General features: G+C 54.6%; 8 protein-coding genes across 14 annotated transcripts; 4 read left to right on the top strand and 4 right to left on the bottom strand.

Annotated features, from left to right (window-relative positions):
• Positions 1 to 39: 39 nt before the first annotated feature.
• H310_07167 (hypothetical protein) lies at positions 40 to 3,043 on the bottom strand. The gene has a single exon (XM_008872506.1). It carries the CDS (start codon positions 2,977 to 2,979, stop codon positions 121 to 123), a length of 2,859 nt encoding a protein of 952 aa, XP_008870728.1. The 5' UTR covers positions 2,980 to 3,043; the 3' UTR covers positions 40 to 120.
• Positions 3,044 to 3,543: 500 nt separating this feature from the next.
• Positions 3,544 to 4,027, bottom strand: H310_07166 (hypothetical protein). Its single transcript, XM_008872505.1, has one exon. It carries the CDS (start codon positions 4,019 to 4,021, stop codon positions 3,623 to 3,625), a length of 399 nt encoding a protein of 132 aa, XP_008870727.1. The 5' UTR covers positions 4,022 to 4,027; the 3' UTR covers positions 3,544 to 3,622.
• A 151-nt stretch (positions 4,028 to 4,178) lies between these two features.
• Positions 4,179 to 5,812, bottom strand: H310_07165 (pantothenate kinase; the record flags this gene model as incomplete). 3 transcript variants are annotated; one of them, XM_008872502.1, is made up of 7 exons in its annotated part: positions 4,179 to 4,443; positions 4,495 to 4,569; positions 4,614 to 4,700; positions 4,753 to 4,830; positions 4,883 to 5,089; positions 5,139 to 5,204; positions 5,252 to 5,812. In XM_008872502.1, the coding sequence occupies 7 exons, from the start codon at positions 5,810 to 5,812 to the stop codon at positions 4,303 to 4,305; spliced, it is 1,215 nt and encodes a 404-aa protein (XP_008870724.1). In that variant the 3' UTR covers positions 4,179 to 4,302. The 3 variants fall into 3 exon arrangements, with proteins under 3 accessions (XP_008870724.1, XP_008870725.1, XP_008870726.1); XM_008872503.1 differs by having other exon boundaries at positions 4,179 to 4,569; XM_008872504.1 differs by lacking the exons at positions 4,179 to 4,443; positions 4,495 to 4,569 and having other exon boundaries at positions 4,577 to 4,700.
• Positions 5,813 to 6,164: 352 nt separating this feature from the next.
• H310_07164 (hypothetical protein) lies at positions 6,165 to 6,643 on the top strand. The gene has a single exon (XM_008872501.1). It carries the CDS (start codon positions 6,229 to 6,231, stop codon positions 6,532 to 6,534), a length of 306 nt encoding a protein of 101 aa, XP_008870723.1. The 5' UTR covers positions 6,165 to 6,228; the 3' UTR covers positions 6,535 to 6,643.
• Positions 6,644 to 8,189: 1,546 nt separating this feature from the next.
• H310_07161 (hypothetical protein) lies at positions 8,190 to 9,994 on the bottom strand. 5 transcript variants are annotated; one of them, XM_008872498.1, is made up of 3 exons: positions 8,943 to 9,994; positions 8,758 to 8,906; positions 8,190 to 8,699 (listed from the first exon to the last, which is right to left on the bottom strand). In XM_008872498.1, exons 1-2 carry the CDS (start codon positions 9,360 to 9,362, stop codon positions 8,877 to 8,879), a joined length of 450 nt encoding a protein of 149 aa, XP_008870720.1. In that variant the 5' UTR covers positions 9,363 to 9,994; the 3' UTR covers positions 8,190 to 8,699; positions 8,758 to 8,876. The 5 variants fall into 5 exon arrangements, with proteins under 5 accessions (XP_008870720.1, XP_008870717.1, XP_008870718.1 ...); XM_008872495.1 differs by having other exon boundaries at positions 8,758 to 8,892; XM_008872496.1 differs by having other exon boundaries at positions 8,758 to 9,994.
• On the top strand, positions 8,288 to 8,563 carry H310_07163 (hypothetical protein; the record flags this gene model as incomplete). The annotated part of the gene is made up of 1 exon (XM_008872500.1): positions 8,288 to 8,563. One exon carries the CDS (start codon positions 8,288 to 8,290, stop codon positions 8,561 to 8,563), a length of 276 nt encoding a protein of 91 aa, XP_008870722.1.
• H310_07162 (hypothetical protein) lies at positions 9,395 to 9,955 on the top strand (the record flags this gene model as incomplete). Its single annotated transcript, XM_008872499.1, has 1 exon — positions 9,395 to 9,955. One exon carries the CDS (start codon positions 9,395 to 9,397, stop codon positions 9,953 to 9,955), a length of 561 nt encoding a protein of 186 aa, XP_008870721.1.
• Positions 9,995 to 10,129: 135 nt separating the features above from the next.
• On the top strand, positions 10,130 to 12,882 carry H310_07160 (hypothetical protein; the record flags this gene model as incomplete). The annotated part of the gene is made up of 2 exons (XM_008872493.1): positions 10,130 to 10,898; positions 10,946 to 12,882. Exons 1-2 carry the CDS (start codon positions 10,187 to 10,189, stop codon positions 12,880 to 12,882), a joined length of 2,649 nt encoding a protein of 882 aa, XP_008870715.1. The 5' UTR covers positions 10,130 to 10,186.
• Positions 12,883 to 13,974: the final 1,092 nt, after the last annotated feature.

Genomic DNA, 13,974 nt, shown 5'->3' with positions numbered 1-13,974 from the left:
CATTCGGGTAAGGAAACGGCGCTTCGACGACGCACAAAATGCACGCAGTGACGGAAATTATCTACTATATTGAAAGCGTTTGTTCAACATGCACATGAGCCTGGCTAGGCATGCAAGATATCACGGCAAACAAGGCGCCAGCACAGGCGATAGAGTCGACGTTCCCGTGGCGTCGACTACTTCGACGGCATAGTCGGTCAATGGACGAGGATGCACCTTGGCTTTCAAATACGTGGCTGAGATGCGCCACGACTGGGGAAGCGCTGAAGGTTCCGCAAACTCCACGACGTGGTCAGCCAACGGATCGCCGTTATTGAATTGATGCAACACGACATAAGCGATACCGACGTCGGACACTGCATGCAACGCCTTCTCTTGACCCAAGTCGGCTTCCGACGTACCGTCGTCGTCGGAGACGTCTTCAACGCGGCAGACATCCTCAGACTCAAATGTGTGCTGAACTTCCCCGCGTGATGTACAAATACTGGCGAAGGCGAGAGAGGGGGGCGCCACCACGATTTCGTACAACCCATCGACTTGGCCATACCACTTGCTCGATCGAGTTTGAGTGTGAAAAGCCGCTCCGATGATTTGGCCGTTGGCGCGAACGACCTCCACTTGGACGAGGACTTCTCCCTTTTGCAGCGGAAACACGTGAGTGCACGGTTCGTCGACAGCCAAGGCGGACGAGGTGAACTCCAACCCCGACGCCGACGCACGAATTCGAACAATGTCGACCCCAGCACCACCATGTAAACAAGGAAGCGGCGCCAAGTTCGGCAGCGGTTGAGGACGAGGCAGGTGGTGTGGCAACGGTCCGAAATACGTCCCAAGCGTCCCAAGATACTGCGGCCCGTGGGAACCGTAAAACGCTGTAATGTGGGACTCGGGCGCGCACACAAACGAATGCTCTTCGCCGTCGGTGCCGCCGTACCAGGGACTCATCCGCACGTTTGTGTGAAAGCGGAGACCATGGATCCATCCGCTCGACCGAACATCCACTTGAATGATAACTTCGTGCGCGGCCAGGACGAACGCGAGCTCATTCGGGGCCGCATAGTACCCCTCACCAAACACTTCGCTGTACTCTTTTCTCGACAAGACGCGGAAGCTGATGATGGCTTCGTCGGCGCACACGAGCAAGATCGCTCCAATTGATGTGATGTTCTTGGTCGTGAACGCATCTTGTTCGCCTTCGGCGCCAGTGCCAATGGTCGCGTAGGCTCCAGACGTAGCAGAGGTAGGTCGTGGCGGCGTCGACTCGGAAGCTCCGAAGAAGCTTCCGATTTGGTCGAAAATGGACGTCAAAGGTGGCGAAGGAAGTGGGGTTGTCGTGACTGGGGCTGCCGGAGGGGTAAGATGGTTCTGATTCATGAGCAATCCGCGTGGCGCGAGGGTAGCATACGCTCCCAAGGCTCCAACGACGTTCTGTCCAGTTGTACCGAAAAACGAATACAGAATGTGATTCGGCGGCGCTTTGAGGACATGCAGGTTGCCTCCCTTGCCACCAAAGAACCGCGACACACGAAAATTCGTGTGAAACCGAATGGCGTCGACCCAAGCCTTGGCCCGCACGTCGACTTGGACAATGTATTCGCCATCCATGAGAATGAACAGGTCTTGGCTTCCGCTAGCGGCCAGGCCACAAAAGAGCAAGTCATTCAGCGACGCATTCGTCAGGATCTCAATTGCCGTCACACCGGTCGATGCTCCCGACGTGATTAAGAACGCCGCGACGTCTTTCGAGTCAGTACCAAACGGGATTTGCGGCCCCGCGCCACATCCCACGGGCCCAACGATAGTCTTGCCCCAGGCAACAGCGGGAACTGTTTGTGTACCACAAAGACCGCTGGTTGTTTGGCTTGACAACCACGGCGACAAGCGCAGCTTCAACGCACTGGCACGGTGCCAGTGTGCACCTTCGGCCGTCACAACATCCTCCACCCGAGCGTAGTTCAAAAACAACTTGCCGTCTGGAAAGGCATTCGAAAACGCTGGCACTGACGATGTCGGATCAGGTCGAGGCTGGACAACGCAAAAGAGACGATTCAGGTCATCGAACCCGCGGGCCATGATTCCATGTGTCGTGTGGCTCAGACCAAAGGCATGGCCAAGCTCGTGTAAGACGGCGCCGAGACCAGTCGAGTAATTCGCCGCGTACGTTCCTCGGCCGGCACTGTCGTCCCACAGACTCGCTGGGTCGATGCGAGTTGTGTCCAAGAAACTCTGCATGACGTTTCCCACATGGGAAGCCCACGTGTGCAATCCGCATGAGCCAAATACACCCACAGCGCTATTGCCCAACGCTGTATGCCCCCTTGGCGTCTTGGTTGCCGTGTCGAAAGTGGATGATCCCAACAACACCACGTGCTTGCCAAGATCGTCGTCCATGAATCCTTGCGCACGCAAGTCTTCTTCGACGCGACCGATGAGTTCATGCTCAGATATCGACTTCGCCACGTCGTCTGTGAATGATGATTCGAGCACGTGGACAATGGGTTGACCATCGTCGTCAACTTCGAGGGAAAACGTTTCCGTATATGGTGCACCGAGTAGCGCGGCCATCGCAGTTTGAAGCAGCGCTGCGTTGAATTTGATCTTTTTGACTGCCACCGCTTCGCTGTTGTCGACTCCAGGAGGGGCGTGAAACGAACCAGTGGATCCTTGGCCTTTCTGGTAGTACACATGAACGCGATTTTGTCGGGTCGATGGTGCGTATTCCACGGACACGATCTCGTATGTCTCAGCAATGTTCAAGCAAATCTCATGGCGGCCATACGTGGGAAGGGGAACCAAGACCTTGAACGCACCCGAATGACTCACCGGCCACGAAGTTGCCGTATCGTTGACGTGTACTTCTGCGAGTACATTGTCCGGAAGATCCCAATCGCAGATGAACTTCCCTTCCAGAAGAAGCAAGGGGTGCTGGACTACATGACCGTCCGCGATGTTCACGAGCTCAATGCGCGCTTCTCCCATGATGCTGTTCGATCGGAGAACTCTTTCGATCTTCTCGTTTTTCTTCAAAGCAAACAGGATGGTGATATCCGGATGACCCCATCCAACGCCACCGGTTGTCCGGATGTCGTCGACAAACTCCAAAACCCCGACCGTGTTAAGGTTGCAAGGGACCACGATGAACTTCGTACTTGGCCGCAGCAAACGTCGCCGCCGTGTCGTTTATTGGAAACACATGTAAGAATGAAGAATAGTGATGGCCATACACGACGCCAAGTAAACCCAAGACCTGCGACAGCGAGGTCATTACAGGAGCGATGGAGAGATTTTGTGTTGCAAAATCGTTCGGTATCGACTGGTCTTGCACCGTGGTCTGGATAAACAGGTAATGCGAGGCAGAAAACCCCGCAACCTCGTAGTAGGGGGCATACCTCTTGGTTCCTAAACCATTCCAGTCGATACAACCTCTTGCACTATTTAACACTGAGCAAAGGATGGCGGGAAGCACCATGTCCGGGAACACTACACGTCGAGGGCAGGTAGAACCTTGAGGATTGATGCGTTGGTCGTGGGGTCCGGAATGTGCGCCAGTGCAACGCATGGACGATAATCGATAGCTTTTGGACTAAATTATAAGACGTCGCACTTGGAAAAGGTAGACGATCTAATTGGGCCCCATTTCTGCTTCCTTGATGGCCTTTTCGACCTCGGCCAACTTCTCCTCAACGCGGCTGCGCTTCTTGGTTCGTGCATTCTTGTTGACTTCCTTGAGGCGTTCCTTTGCGACACTGCGGATGTCCTTTAGCGCAAGCGACGACCCAGTTTGTAGGACTCGCGCCGCCATGAGCTCTTCAATGTTGCGGTTGATGAATCCAGTCACTGAGGCATCACCACGTCGCTTGAACCCGTTGCATCCACGACGCACTTCCGTGGTGGCATTGCCCACCTTAGTGAACTTCTTGGCCGAGTTGAGCTTGTGTCGGTACTCGACCTTGGCCTTGTTCGGCTTTGCCGCCGCGTTCTTCACGTTCTTCTTCTTGAGCGTTGTGGAGCCTTGCGCCATGTCCAGTTTTGGGGAATGCTCATGATTGGATGCCTCGAATTGATTGGTTCCCTGGATTCCTTCGAACTTCGTTTTCCTCGCCCAGGGTACAGCTCCATCTAAATATAGCCCAATTTATATCTCGCTTAGTTTTGTATCCTACAAATCTTAAGATTTCGTGAAAAATCGTTGTCACACTATTTGCTATTTCTGCTTATCGCAGGAAATCGTTTTTTCCTGCACCTACTATATCTATTGCAGGATGCTGTCGACATGCTCGAGACGCAAATGACGATCGGTCGTTAAAGCTGGATGTGCAGCTCCTTGTGGTGAGTCAACAGCGCGCCAAGGGCACCAAAGAATCCTTCGTGATGGAAGAATTGCGCTTGCATCTTGGACTTGGACCAGTAGTCGATTGCGTACGCGAGTTGCCGGGAAGCAATCTATAAAAACGTTGTCACGGTTCAAAACGACCTGACTTGGAGCCGATCGACCTCGTTTTGACGGAGGAAGTTCCCGCAAAAGTAGATACGCTGGGTTTGCGACCGCAATGCGCTCAAGTACGCTACCTAGGCATGCGTGACGTCTACTTTCATGTTATTTCCAGGCATACCTGGCCAATGTTAGTCGTGATCATGATAAGCAGTGACCGAGCCACGTCTTCGTCTCGCAGGCCGCTCTTGGGTTCATGTTTGGTTCCCTTATTGCAGCATTTTGGACTTTATGAAACCACAGCAGAGTCGTCCACATACCATTTTGCCGAAACTACTGGCGAGGGTGGTTGCGGGTAGATTGAATTGAGTGTAGTTGCCGCCGTAGATATCTCCGACCTGCCATACACTTTTTGTGAAAGAATATGCTCGACCAACCAACACGACATACGGTCATATCAACGCTCTGGGAGTTGCCCTGCATGCTGCCTTCGAGCGCCTCGTCGAAGCTCTTGTACTTGGATAAGAGCTTGCACAACCCAAGGAAGGTGCCACCCCCCAAACTCGTGCCGGACACGCGATGGTATTCCGTCTCACTGGTGACCTTGAGAATGCTCACGCCAGAGCCAATATTGACGAGTAAGAATGGGTACAGTTCCTGCAACATCCACCATGAGCTTGAGGGACAATAGTCGGCGCGCTCGTACGCTTTGTGGTGTCGACATGATTTGCTTCGTGGCCTCCCCAATCCCTTGACTATGCAACGACACATTCTGCAACAACACGTAGTTACCACCATAACCATCGCGTGAGATCAAACCTTGAACGTGTAGCACTCGTCAGCGACGTGGCGCATGACGAACACCATGCCTCGGATGAGGCAGTCCAGTTCGTCGCACTTTTGCAGCGAAATGCCCAGGTGGTCCTCGAAGAGCTTGCTGAACTTGAACGCACCGCCTCCAGTGCACGCCATCGTTCGAATGTCCCTGTGGAAACACCGGTGCAAGACAAACTCCACGACGTACTCGACCTTGTTCGTCTCGAACCGCAGAAAATGAATGCGGCCACCCCCCGGTACATTCAACATCATTCGACTGTCACGCTCAACGCTCTTGCCGTAATACTCCGTGTCCACCAAGTACGAATGCACGTCACCCAAGTCTGGGGCGTCGGGATTCGTTGCATCCGCGTCGCCTTCGCGTTCAAAGTACACCAATTTTCCCAACGTTCCACCGACATCCATGCCAAATCGTGAGCCAAGGTCCTTGTCCCGGTGGTATATGATACGAGCATGCAGACGCTGGAGCTTCCGCTTCCGCAGGAACACCAATCCAGTCACGCAGATCGCGGCGACAGCAAACTTGACCGCAGTTGTCGCCATCGTTTGCAGTGCGGTCCTTCGGACCGTATCCGGATGACTTGATTCATATCCGGATTCGTCTGCCCAAGTGTCGGGTTTTTGGTCCATCGTGACATGATGGCGCTCGACGGCATGGTGCAGCGATTTGCGCCACAGCTTGTGCTTCGTTGCTCAGAGCAGCACTTCCGAGAGCTATTCAATTGTAGATGACCGTGTGCTTGTTGAGAGATGAGCCAGCGACGCGAACCACCCACCCTTTTTAAGCTCTACCAATTAAACCTCAATTCCGACATTCACTAGGTCGCATGGTCAAGAATGCGATAGCCATGCCAAGTGGAGGTCGAATATTGCCATCGTTCGTTTCACCATCTACGTGGTACTGGCGCCGTCTTGGCCGTGCAGCATGACCCCATGGCGATTGCTGCGGTCGACGTGAAATGCAAACGTATTCGATAAATAGGCTATTTTCTCTACTAGTAGTACAAGGATGCGAGCGAGGTCGACAAAAGCAAGAGAGGTCTACGAGAGGAAATACTCAAGGAGCCAAGCGTCGTCGTCAAAGGTCACAGCGGACACGTCGCCTTCTCCATGAGGTAGCGGGCAATAGAAGTCAATCTCGGTCACATCTCGCGGACTATCCCATTCCTCCAATTCCGGTTCGACGGGCGTTTCCAGGGCTTTGTGTTTCTTGGCCGGGAGTTGGTCGGCGCCTACGTCCGTGGTGCACGGGGCGATATCAATGAGCATGCGCTTGCCGTCGTTGGACGTGACCGAGAACGTGACGTCGGGTGGAGGCAGGATTGTCACTTGGTTCATGGTCGGGTGAAAATGTCGAATGCGTCCCACGACGGCAAGGCCGACAAACCCCCCGAACAAGGCAACAAGCGGTTGAAGCGATCTGGTCCGTATTCTCCATCTTTCGTCGAAGAACCGTTGGAATTCGAAACGTCGCCACTTGGGACGAACTTTTCGAGTTGCTTCGACCGCGTCATCTGGTTGGATTCGCACCTTATCTCATGGGCCGCCCCGTCACTCGTCCGCCCAGAACACGCATGGATGCGCTTCATATCTCTGGAAGAAGAATGCCTACCGGCAACGAGAAAAGAGGCGGCGATGACCGACAATCGAACCACCCCCTCTGGGCGTGTGCAGGCGCGGGGCAAACTTACAGCGACACCCATGCTTTACGCATGGTCGCTCTCCCCCGAGCTTCCACTGCCAACAGCCAAAGACGCAGTGTCCCATATATTTCGTCCCACCATCGGGCTGGATGCGGTGGACATGCCGCATAGCGCAGGAACGGGACAGCTACTTCATCTCAGTTCGCGGAGTCCTTGGATCTGTCGGTGACATCGGCTACTTCAACCTCCGGCCTCCTTTCGTCTCGCCTGGGGCGGCGGCGGCTCTTGGGTGCACTTTGTCGAACCGGTCTCGAGTGTTTCAGTGAGAAGTGGACGGTGGGTACACCGCCGTGTGATATTCGATATTCGACAACGTGATCACGGTCGGGCAAAAATAGGATCGAGGGTCTCAACGACCAACTTGCGATATCCACGTGACGGCGGGTGTGGCGACAGTGTGTTGGCCTCTGTAGAGGACGTCGAGCAACGCTTCGTCTGGCGCGGAGGCCGCTGGTGTCGACATGCGTTTATCGCGACACCAACGATATGGCGAGCCAACCTGGTGCCCATGGAATGGTCACCGTTTGGTGCTGGGGACGCTCCACCTCCCCGGCAAACGTTCCATCGATTGTTTCGTTGGCGAAGGAACACACATTGGTACGGCAAAGTGCACATGCATAGGCACATTGCAGTTGTGTGGTCCATGGACACGTGGCAGAAAAAACTCGCTGTTCGGCGAAGCGTTTCAACAACCAGAGATCCCGCGAGGGGATCGAGTGGGAAAGATGCCCGCGACGCACTGGTTTTTTGCCGTTCGATACTTTGTCATGGCTTCTCGCATTCGCAGGATGCGATCGAGCGCGAAGGAGGTGGCACGTCCCTCTTTTTTTGGGCGGCGGTCGTCGAGCAGATTCCCATTCTGTGTAGGCAAGATGGGGGGCTCCCCACGCGGTTCAATTTCGAACGGCCTGCGTTTGTCGACCTATATTTAGGTTGCCACATGTGGTTGTCCCACCAACGTTCGGCGACGCAAGAGTCGATCGCACCGGGCCAAAACCTTTGCAAGTTCGGCGCGCATGCTCGCCAGCGTGCCTTCAATCTCAATGTCGCGGGCCATCTCGATCGTTGGATTGAAGGGGCGTCGGTCCCCATCGCACGTGGGACAACTGTCGGATCGTTTTATCTCGGTTTCGGAATAATAATAAACGCGAACGTCGCTTGAAAAATCAAGAACGGCCGCGTGTTCAACGGGGGTGGCACAGTTACACGAGAATATTATTACGACTACACGACGGTCTGGCGAGGTTGACGAGGCGAGCACCACATCCCGCGCGCGCGCGCATCGCCATTTTAACATTTCGCCCGTCGCCCTCCGATGCCGAATTGTCAACTCGTTGCGACTCCGACGCAACCCGCAGAATCTAAGCCCATATCGAAGCACGCTGGTCGACGAGACCCCCGACGAGTCGAGGCGAGAGAACCGCACGTGATGATCCAGACACCTGCCACGCACCACCACCAACCATGGTGCCGAAGTCCCAACAGCCCGGACGACCAGGTATTCGCCGCAAGTACGTTTTCGTGGAGTGTCCCGGACGACACGATGCTCGAGGCGCACGACATTGAGCTGCTCCAGTACTTTCTGTCGTAACTTCAGCAAAGGGTAGACATTGCCATATTTAATTGCCACGAGCCACCTCGCACGGTTGTCCTTTGCGTTCAGCGCGTTCCATGCACTTCAAAGCTCGACGTCGCATTCAACGCGCGCAGCACTTGAATCAGTTTTGCTATGATCCTCGAACAGTATCAATCGCCCTCAAACGTTCCATGTCGACGGTGGGCAACCTTATTTCTGAACAGAAATGCCGACGTCCAGCATCCCCGCAACGGCGCGCTGCTCCCTTGTCGTTGGGATCTCGTGCGGTACTTTTGGTCCCCTTCACATCTCATCCCGTTCCACCAACTCACGTCGCGAAGTTCCTTCGAGCGAAAGCCTGCACAGTTTTGCCACGATATCCCGTGGAGCATACCTGCGCACCGTGTTGTCTGGACCGAGTCGCGTTCCTCGCGGTGGACGAATCAAACTTGAAACGTCGAAACGAACTTGCAACTTTCCATGCCTCGATCCACGGAGACGAACCAGCCACCGGACGTATAAACACGAGCGAGGCCGACATGTCGGCGTCGTGGGGGCCTCGAAATCGGGCGTAGTCCAGTTGGATGTAGTCATCGTGGTGCCGTCGACTCGTGTTGAGCGCGACTGCCAGCGAAGACGCCTCGACTTCACGACCTTTCATGGAGTGACTGACTCCTCGGAATAAATCAGAAAAATGCTCAAATTGTGCAACAGCGGTTTTCTGCGTCTTCGATGGGGCGAAGGTGGCGGGTGCGGCCGCGACGGTCCGTGCAGTTCGCCTCCGCCGTGGTATGCCTTCTGACAAGCACTTCATGGAGCCTTACTCCTGCCGTCGCGACACCTGCGATGGAGGAGGACACGGAAGCGGCCAACTGGTGCACAGGTTTCGACGAGTTTGTCTTGATGGCTGACTCGTCCATTGCTCTGGAGGAGCAATCGATCTCCCAGACGGTCGTTGGCGGTGGCTCCCGACTCTTGCCCCACATGGCATTCAACAACACAGTCTTAGAAGACGAGTACATGTTTTATCAAGTTTGCATTGCGCGACACGAGCACCAACACGTTGTCCACATCAACCTGACGTCGATCACGGGCGACGCCAACATGTACCTGTCCGCAGACAACCCACTGCCCCAGCGGGGCAAATCGTCATGGATTGCACAAAACCCCGGGAACGATCACGTTGCGCTGCCGACATACCTTCCCGACTTTCCTCGACACGCCAAGCACATGGCGCTATACATTGGAGTGTTTGGCTACGGCCCCGGCGAATCCAGGTACAACTTGACCGTGTCCATCCACGACCTACCTCAAAACTCGGACATCAAGTCGCGCCAAGAGTATTACGACAAAGAGCGGAGAGAGCTACTCAAGCAACAGCACCGCCGCCTCCGATCGACTCTGTAGTGTGCTTCGCATAAAGGAGATATATTTTGCTATTTGCGAATAATTTGCAATTCTTAATTATCGATATAGCAAAATCACTGATCCCTTTCGCCGATTGGCCAGTGACCTCCATATTTGACCAATGACACTCGAGAATTCCCAACTTTGAAAGGTCATTGGAATCTCGAAGATTTTGCGGTCGGAAGTTCATCATCGCGTGGAAGAGACTGGCGGAAGTGACAGGGGGAGCCCATGAAGCTCCATATCTTGCCTGAACTGATGAAAAGAGTCATGTTGCTTCTCGTCCTACTTGCTGCCGTCCATGCGGCAGTCGATGTGACGTTCCATTCGTTGTGGAGCGCGAGTCCTCTGCACTACGTGACCATCACAACCAACGACAAATGGCAAGACATTCCCGACGCTCAAGTGTACACATTCCTTCCGCGCCCCACAACTGTACTCGTGTCATACTCCGTGACGGTATTTCCAGAGATTCCTTCCCTGCCGTCGACAGGTGGGTTGGCCATCATCGATGACACGAGGGCTAGAGGAAGCGACGATCTTCTTGCGTTTCGTGTCGTTGTCGATGCTTTTCCAGCGCGGCAGTCTGGTGCGTTCACAGGGTATTTTCAAACAGAATCGTCTCTTATCAGCGGGTACTGGGCCACACCACTTGCCTCTGGGAACCATTCAATACGCCTACAGTGGAAAAAACTCGGCACTTACGTGGCGAAATGGTCCATCAACCCAGACGTTGGCACAGGGTTTTCAGGGGGGTGCTCGCTGGTTGTGGCCGCGCAGCATTCCGGAATATGGTATTCACAGCCGCTGACAACGATCGCTGTGACCAAGCCGCTGACGTGGGAACCAGTCATGACCGTATCGTTCACGTTGGAGACCGCAATGGATGTGCGCGTGTTGTACCATATTCCAGCAAAGCCTGACGCGTTGCCCGTCGAAGGAGGTTTGTCCCCATTCTAATTTGGATCTCTCATCGATCTTCACTCGTAGCTGGATATGCATTGGACGAAATCGACACCATCGTCGAAGTAGACGGCGCCCGGTTCCGCGAGTCGAGTGCTATGCTGTTGACGCAAGCTAAGTTCAGCCAGCCTGGCCTCCTCATGGGAGACATCACACTGCCTTTAGCATCGGGGAAACATGTCGTGACGGTGATGTGGCGGCTGACGTCGCCGACCGGGCGGAAATGGCGGTCCATCCCTTCGTTCAACGATGGTTTCATGATGGGCCGCCTGCTTGCTGTGATGGGCGAGACCGTCAATGACATCGTTCAAGTGTCGAGGGACCCGACGATCTATTCGGGCGTGCCGTCATCGCTTTGGTTTAATGTGGGCTCGCCCCATCGCTTTCACTTGGCCTCTGCATCGAATGTTCTTGTGCACTACTTTCTCCCGGTTCAGTTCCTGCGACATCCAACGTTCTTGAGTTTCAACCAACTGGACGTGGGAGACGTTGCCGCACGGTTGCTCGTGGACAACCAGCCGTACCGTGCCACTGGCAGCACAGTCAGCGGAGCGTCACGAGGAGCTCAAACGGCGGAAGGATCGATGGTCCTCCACTTGCAGTCTGGAACCCACGTCATCCGACTTCAGTGGCAGTACCAACAAGGGTTGGATGCCCAAGACGTCATGACGATTCTGAACCACATTAGCAAGAACGATCAGATCGTGGAACTGACGGTCCAGATTGATTCGTGGATAGACAATCCCGAGATCGTCGCGAGATCGACCGCGTTGACGGGCGTCGAGAATCATCCGATCCCGATTACTCCACCGGTATTTATTCAAGACGCCAGCCCCGACAGTGTCGTCGAAATCAACTACGCTGTCGTTGTGTCGTTCGTTGCTGCCAAAGGAATCCTTGACGTGCGCAGACCAAGTGAAGGGGTGTCGTTTATGTCGCCGTCCATCATGCAAGGCCGCCTGTCGGACATCAATGCAGCGTTGGCCACGCTCAAGTATATCCCTCCGTCCATGTGGTACGGCTCGGACACCATCACCTTGCGTGTAAACGACGCCAAGCAATACGAAATCGAACCAGTCTTTGCTGGATCCACCGTGATTGGAGTTACCATAACCCATGATCCCGTGCCTCCCACCCTCGTCGTCCCACTCACTCAATCATCTGTGGCTGAGGGCGGCTCTGTCGTCGTTCAAGGTCTGAAAATTCAGGGGGACTTTATGTCCGCAACTGACGTTGGCATGATCCCGCAAGTGGTGTCCGTGTCGCTGCAGGTGTCTGGAGGGCTGTTGAATCTTCGATCGATCCCGCGCGCCACCGTTGTGTTTACAATTGGGTCCGGCGCAGGGGATGCGCGCATGGCGTTCTATGGCAACGTGACAGACGTCAACGAGGCACTGGCGACGATCGAGTACATCCCCGACGCGGACTTCAACTCGTTGCAGCATGTCGAGTCGTTGGAAGTGGTCGCGATGGACGACAAGAGCCAACTCACGACGTCCGCGTCGATTCCAATCCAAGTTCTTGATCGAAATGACCCGTCCACTGTCGACACTGTCAACCCGACCATCGTCCTGCGAGGGTATACCTTGCAGTTTGCTCCGATAGGTGGTCAAGTGTTTGTGCGACTGCAAGTGCATTCGCCACTTGGCCGTTTGAGTCTTTCGTCGCCGTCAAATGCCATGTTTACCATCGGCAGTCGCACGGCTCAATCTCGGGTGCTGATGTTTCATGGCCTTGCAATTGACGTCCAGCAGACGCTCCAGTCGATGGCTTATTCCCGACTCAATGCATTTTACGGGAACGAACTCATCTCGGTCGAATGCAGTTCGTCCGCGACGTTCGACGTGTCAGAGCTGTCGTTCATTCAGTTGCAGCTGTCCAAGGTTGAGGGAGATGGAAGAAGAGGTAACCTGGCTCGCTCGTATCATGAACGCATGGAACAGCCAAATACACTCGATCACTGAGCTTGTCGTAGTTGTACAGCTCACGTCCATCTCTCCAACGCATGGACGAGCGGCAGGACGCACTGTCATCCGCTTATTTGGCTCGGAGTTGGACAGAGGCGACCTGTATTGTCAATTTGGAGCGAGCGAGTTAGTGCCGCTCGTGGCAACCAGTTTCACCAATGCAAGTTGCACAGCGTCGGCCATGCAATCGTCGAAAGACACGTTTGTTGTCGTCACCGACGGCTTTAGCATTTGGTCCAACATCATCCGATATAGTTACGATGGTTCGTCGCTCCTTGAAACGAAGCACACTGTCACTTGTTGCTAGATACATGGACCGTGTCGGGGGTGTCGCCGCTTGCCGTGACGGAGCACTCCGTGCTGGTTTGGACTGGCCAAAACCTTCCCAACGCGATCGACATGGCGTGCGTCTTTTCAAGTGGCGCAACGACTCATGCCAAGTTCATTTCACCGACGCAGGTCGAATGCGTCGTTCCGCTGTTAGCCCCTCTTCGACCGACTGACGTCGTGTTCACACCGAATAACGGTGCCGACGTCTCTCCCTCGTTTCCATTGACTGTGTATGGTACGTTCACATGGATGCACTGGGACGTTGTCAAAATGGGTTGGTATGCTGAGCCCACAATCACATAGGCGAGTTGGCTGTCAGCCGAGTATGGCCAAGCCGAGGCCCGGCAGCAGGCAACACACGTCTTCAGGTCACAATGAATTTTGTCGCGGCTTCGCCCACGATGACCTGTCGTTTCGACGGAGATTATCACGTTGCAGCAACCATCGTCAACTCGACAACCATCGAATGCATCACACCGTTTTTTCGGAAGGTGGGAAATGTGTCGATCTTTGTCAGTTTGGACGGCAAACGCTTCGTGCCCGCCCTTGACGCGTATATTGTGTATGGTACGTTCACAATTGCATGACTGAAATGTGGGCTGAACCAGCGTTGTAGAGACTCCGCACGTGACAACCATTTTCCCGCCGCTCGTGCGCCCAGCAGATATGGTGACCGTGTCGGGGACAGCATTTCCGACAACGTTGTCGGTGGCGTGCTGGTGGAAGTCGGCGACGACTGGAGCTACGATCGCGCAAGTA

The sequence above is a fragment of the Aphanomyces invadans genome (genome assembly GCF_000520115.1).
Source record: "Aphanomyces invadans strain NJM9701 unplaced genomic scaffold supercont1.13, whole genome shotgun sequence".
Lineage (NCBI taxonomy): Eukaryota > Oomycota > Saprolegniomycetes > Saprolegniales > Verrucalvaceae > Aphanomyces > Aphanomyces invadans.
This window is presented reverse-complemented; position numbering and strand designations above follow the sequence as displayed.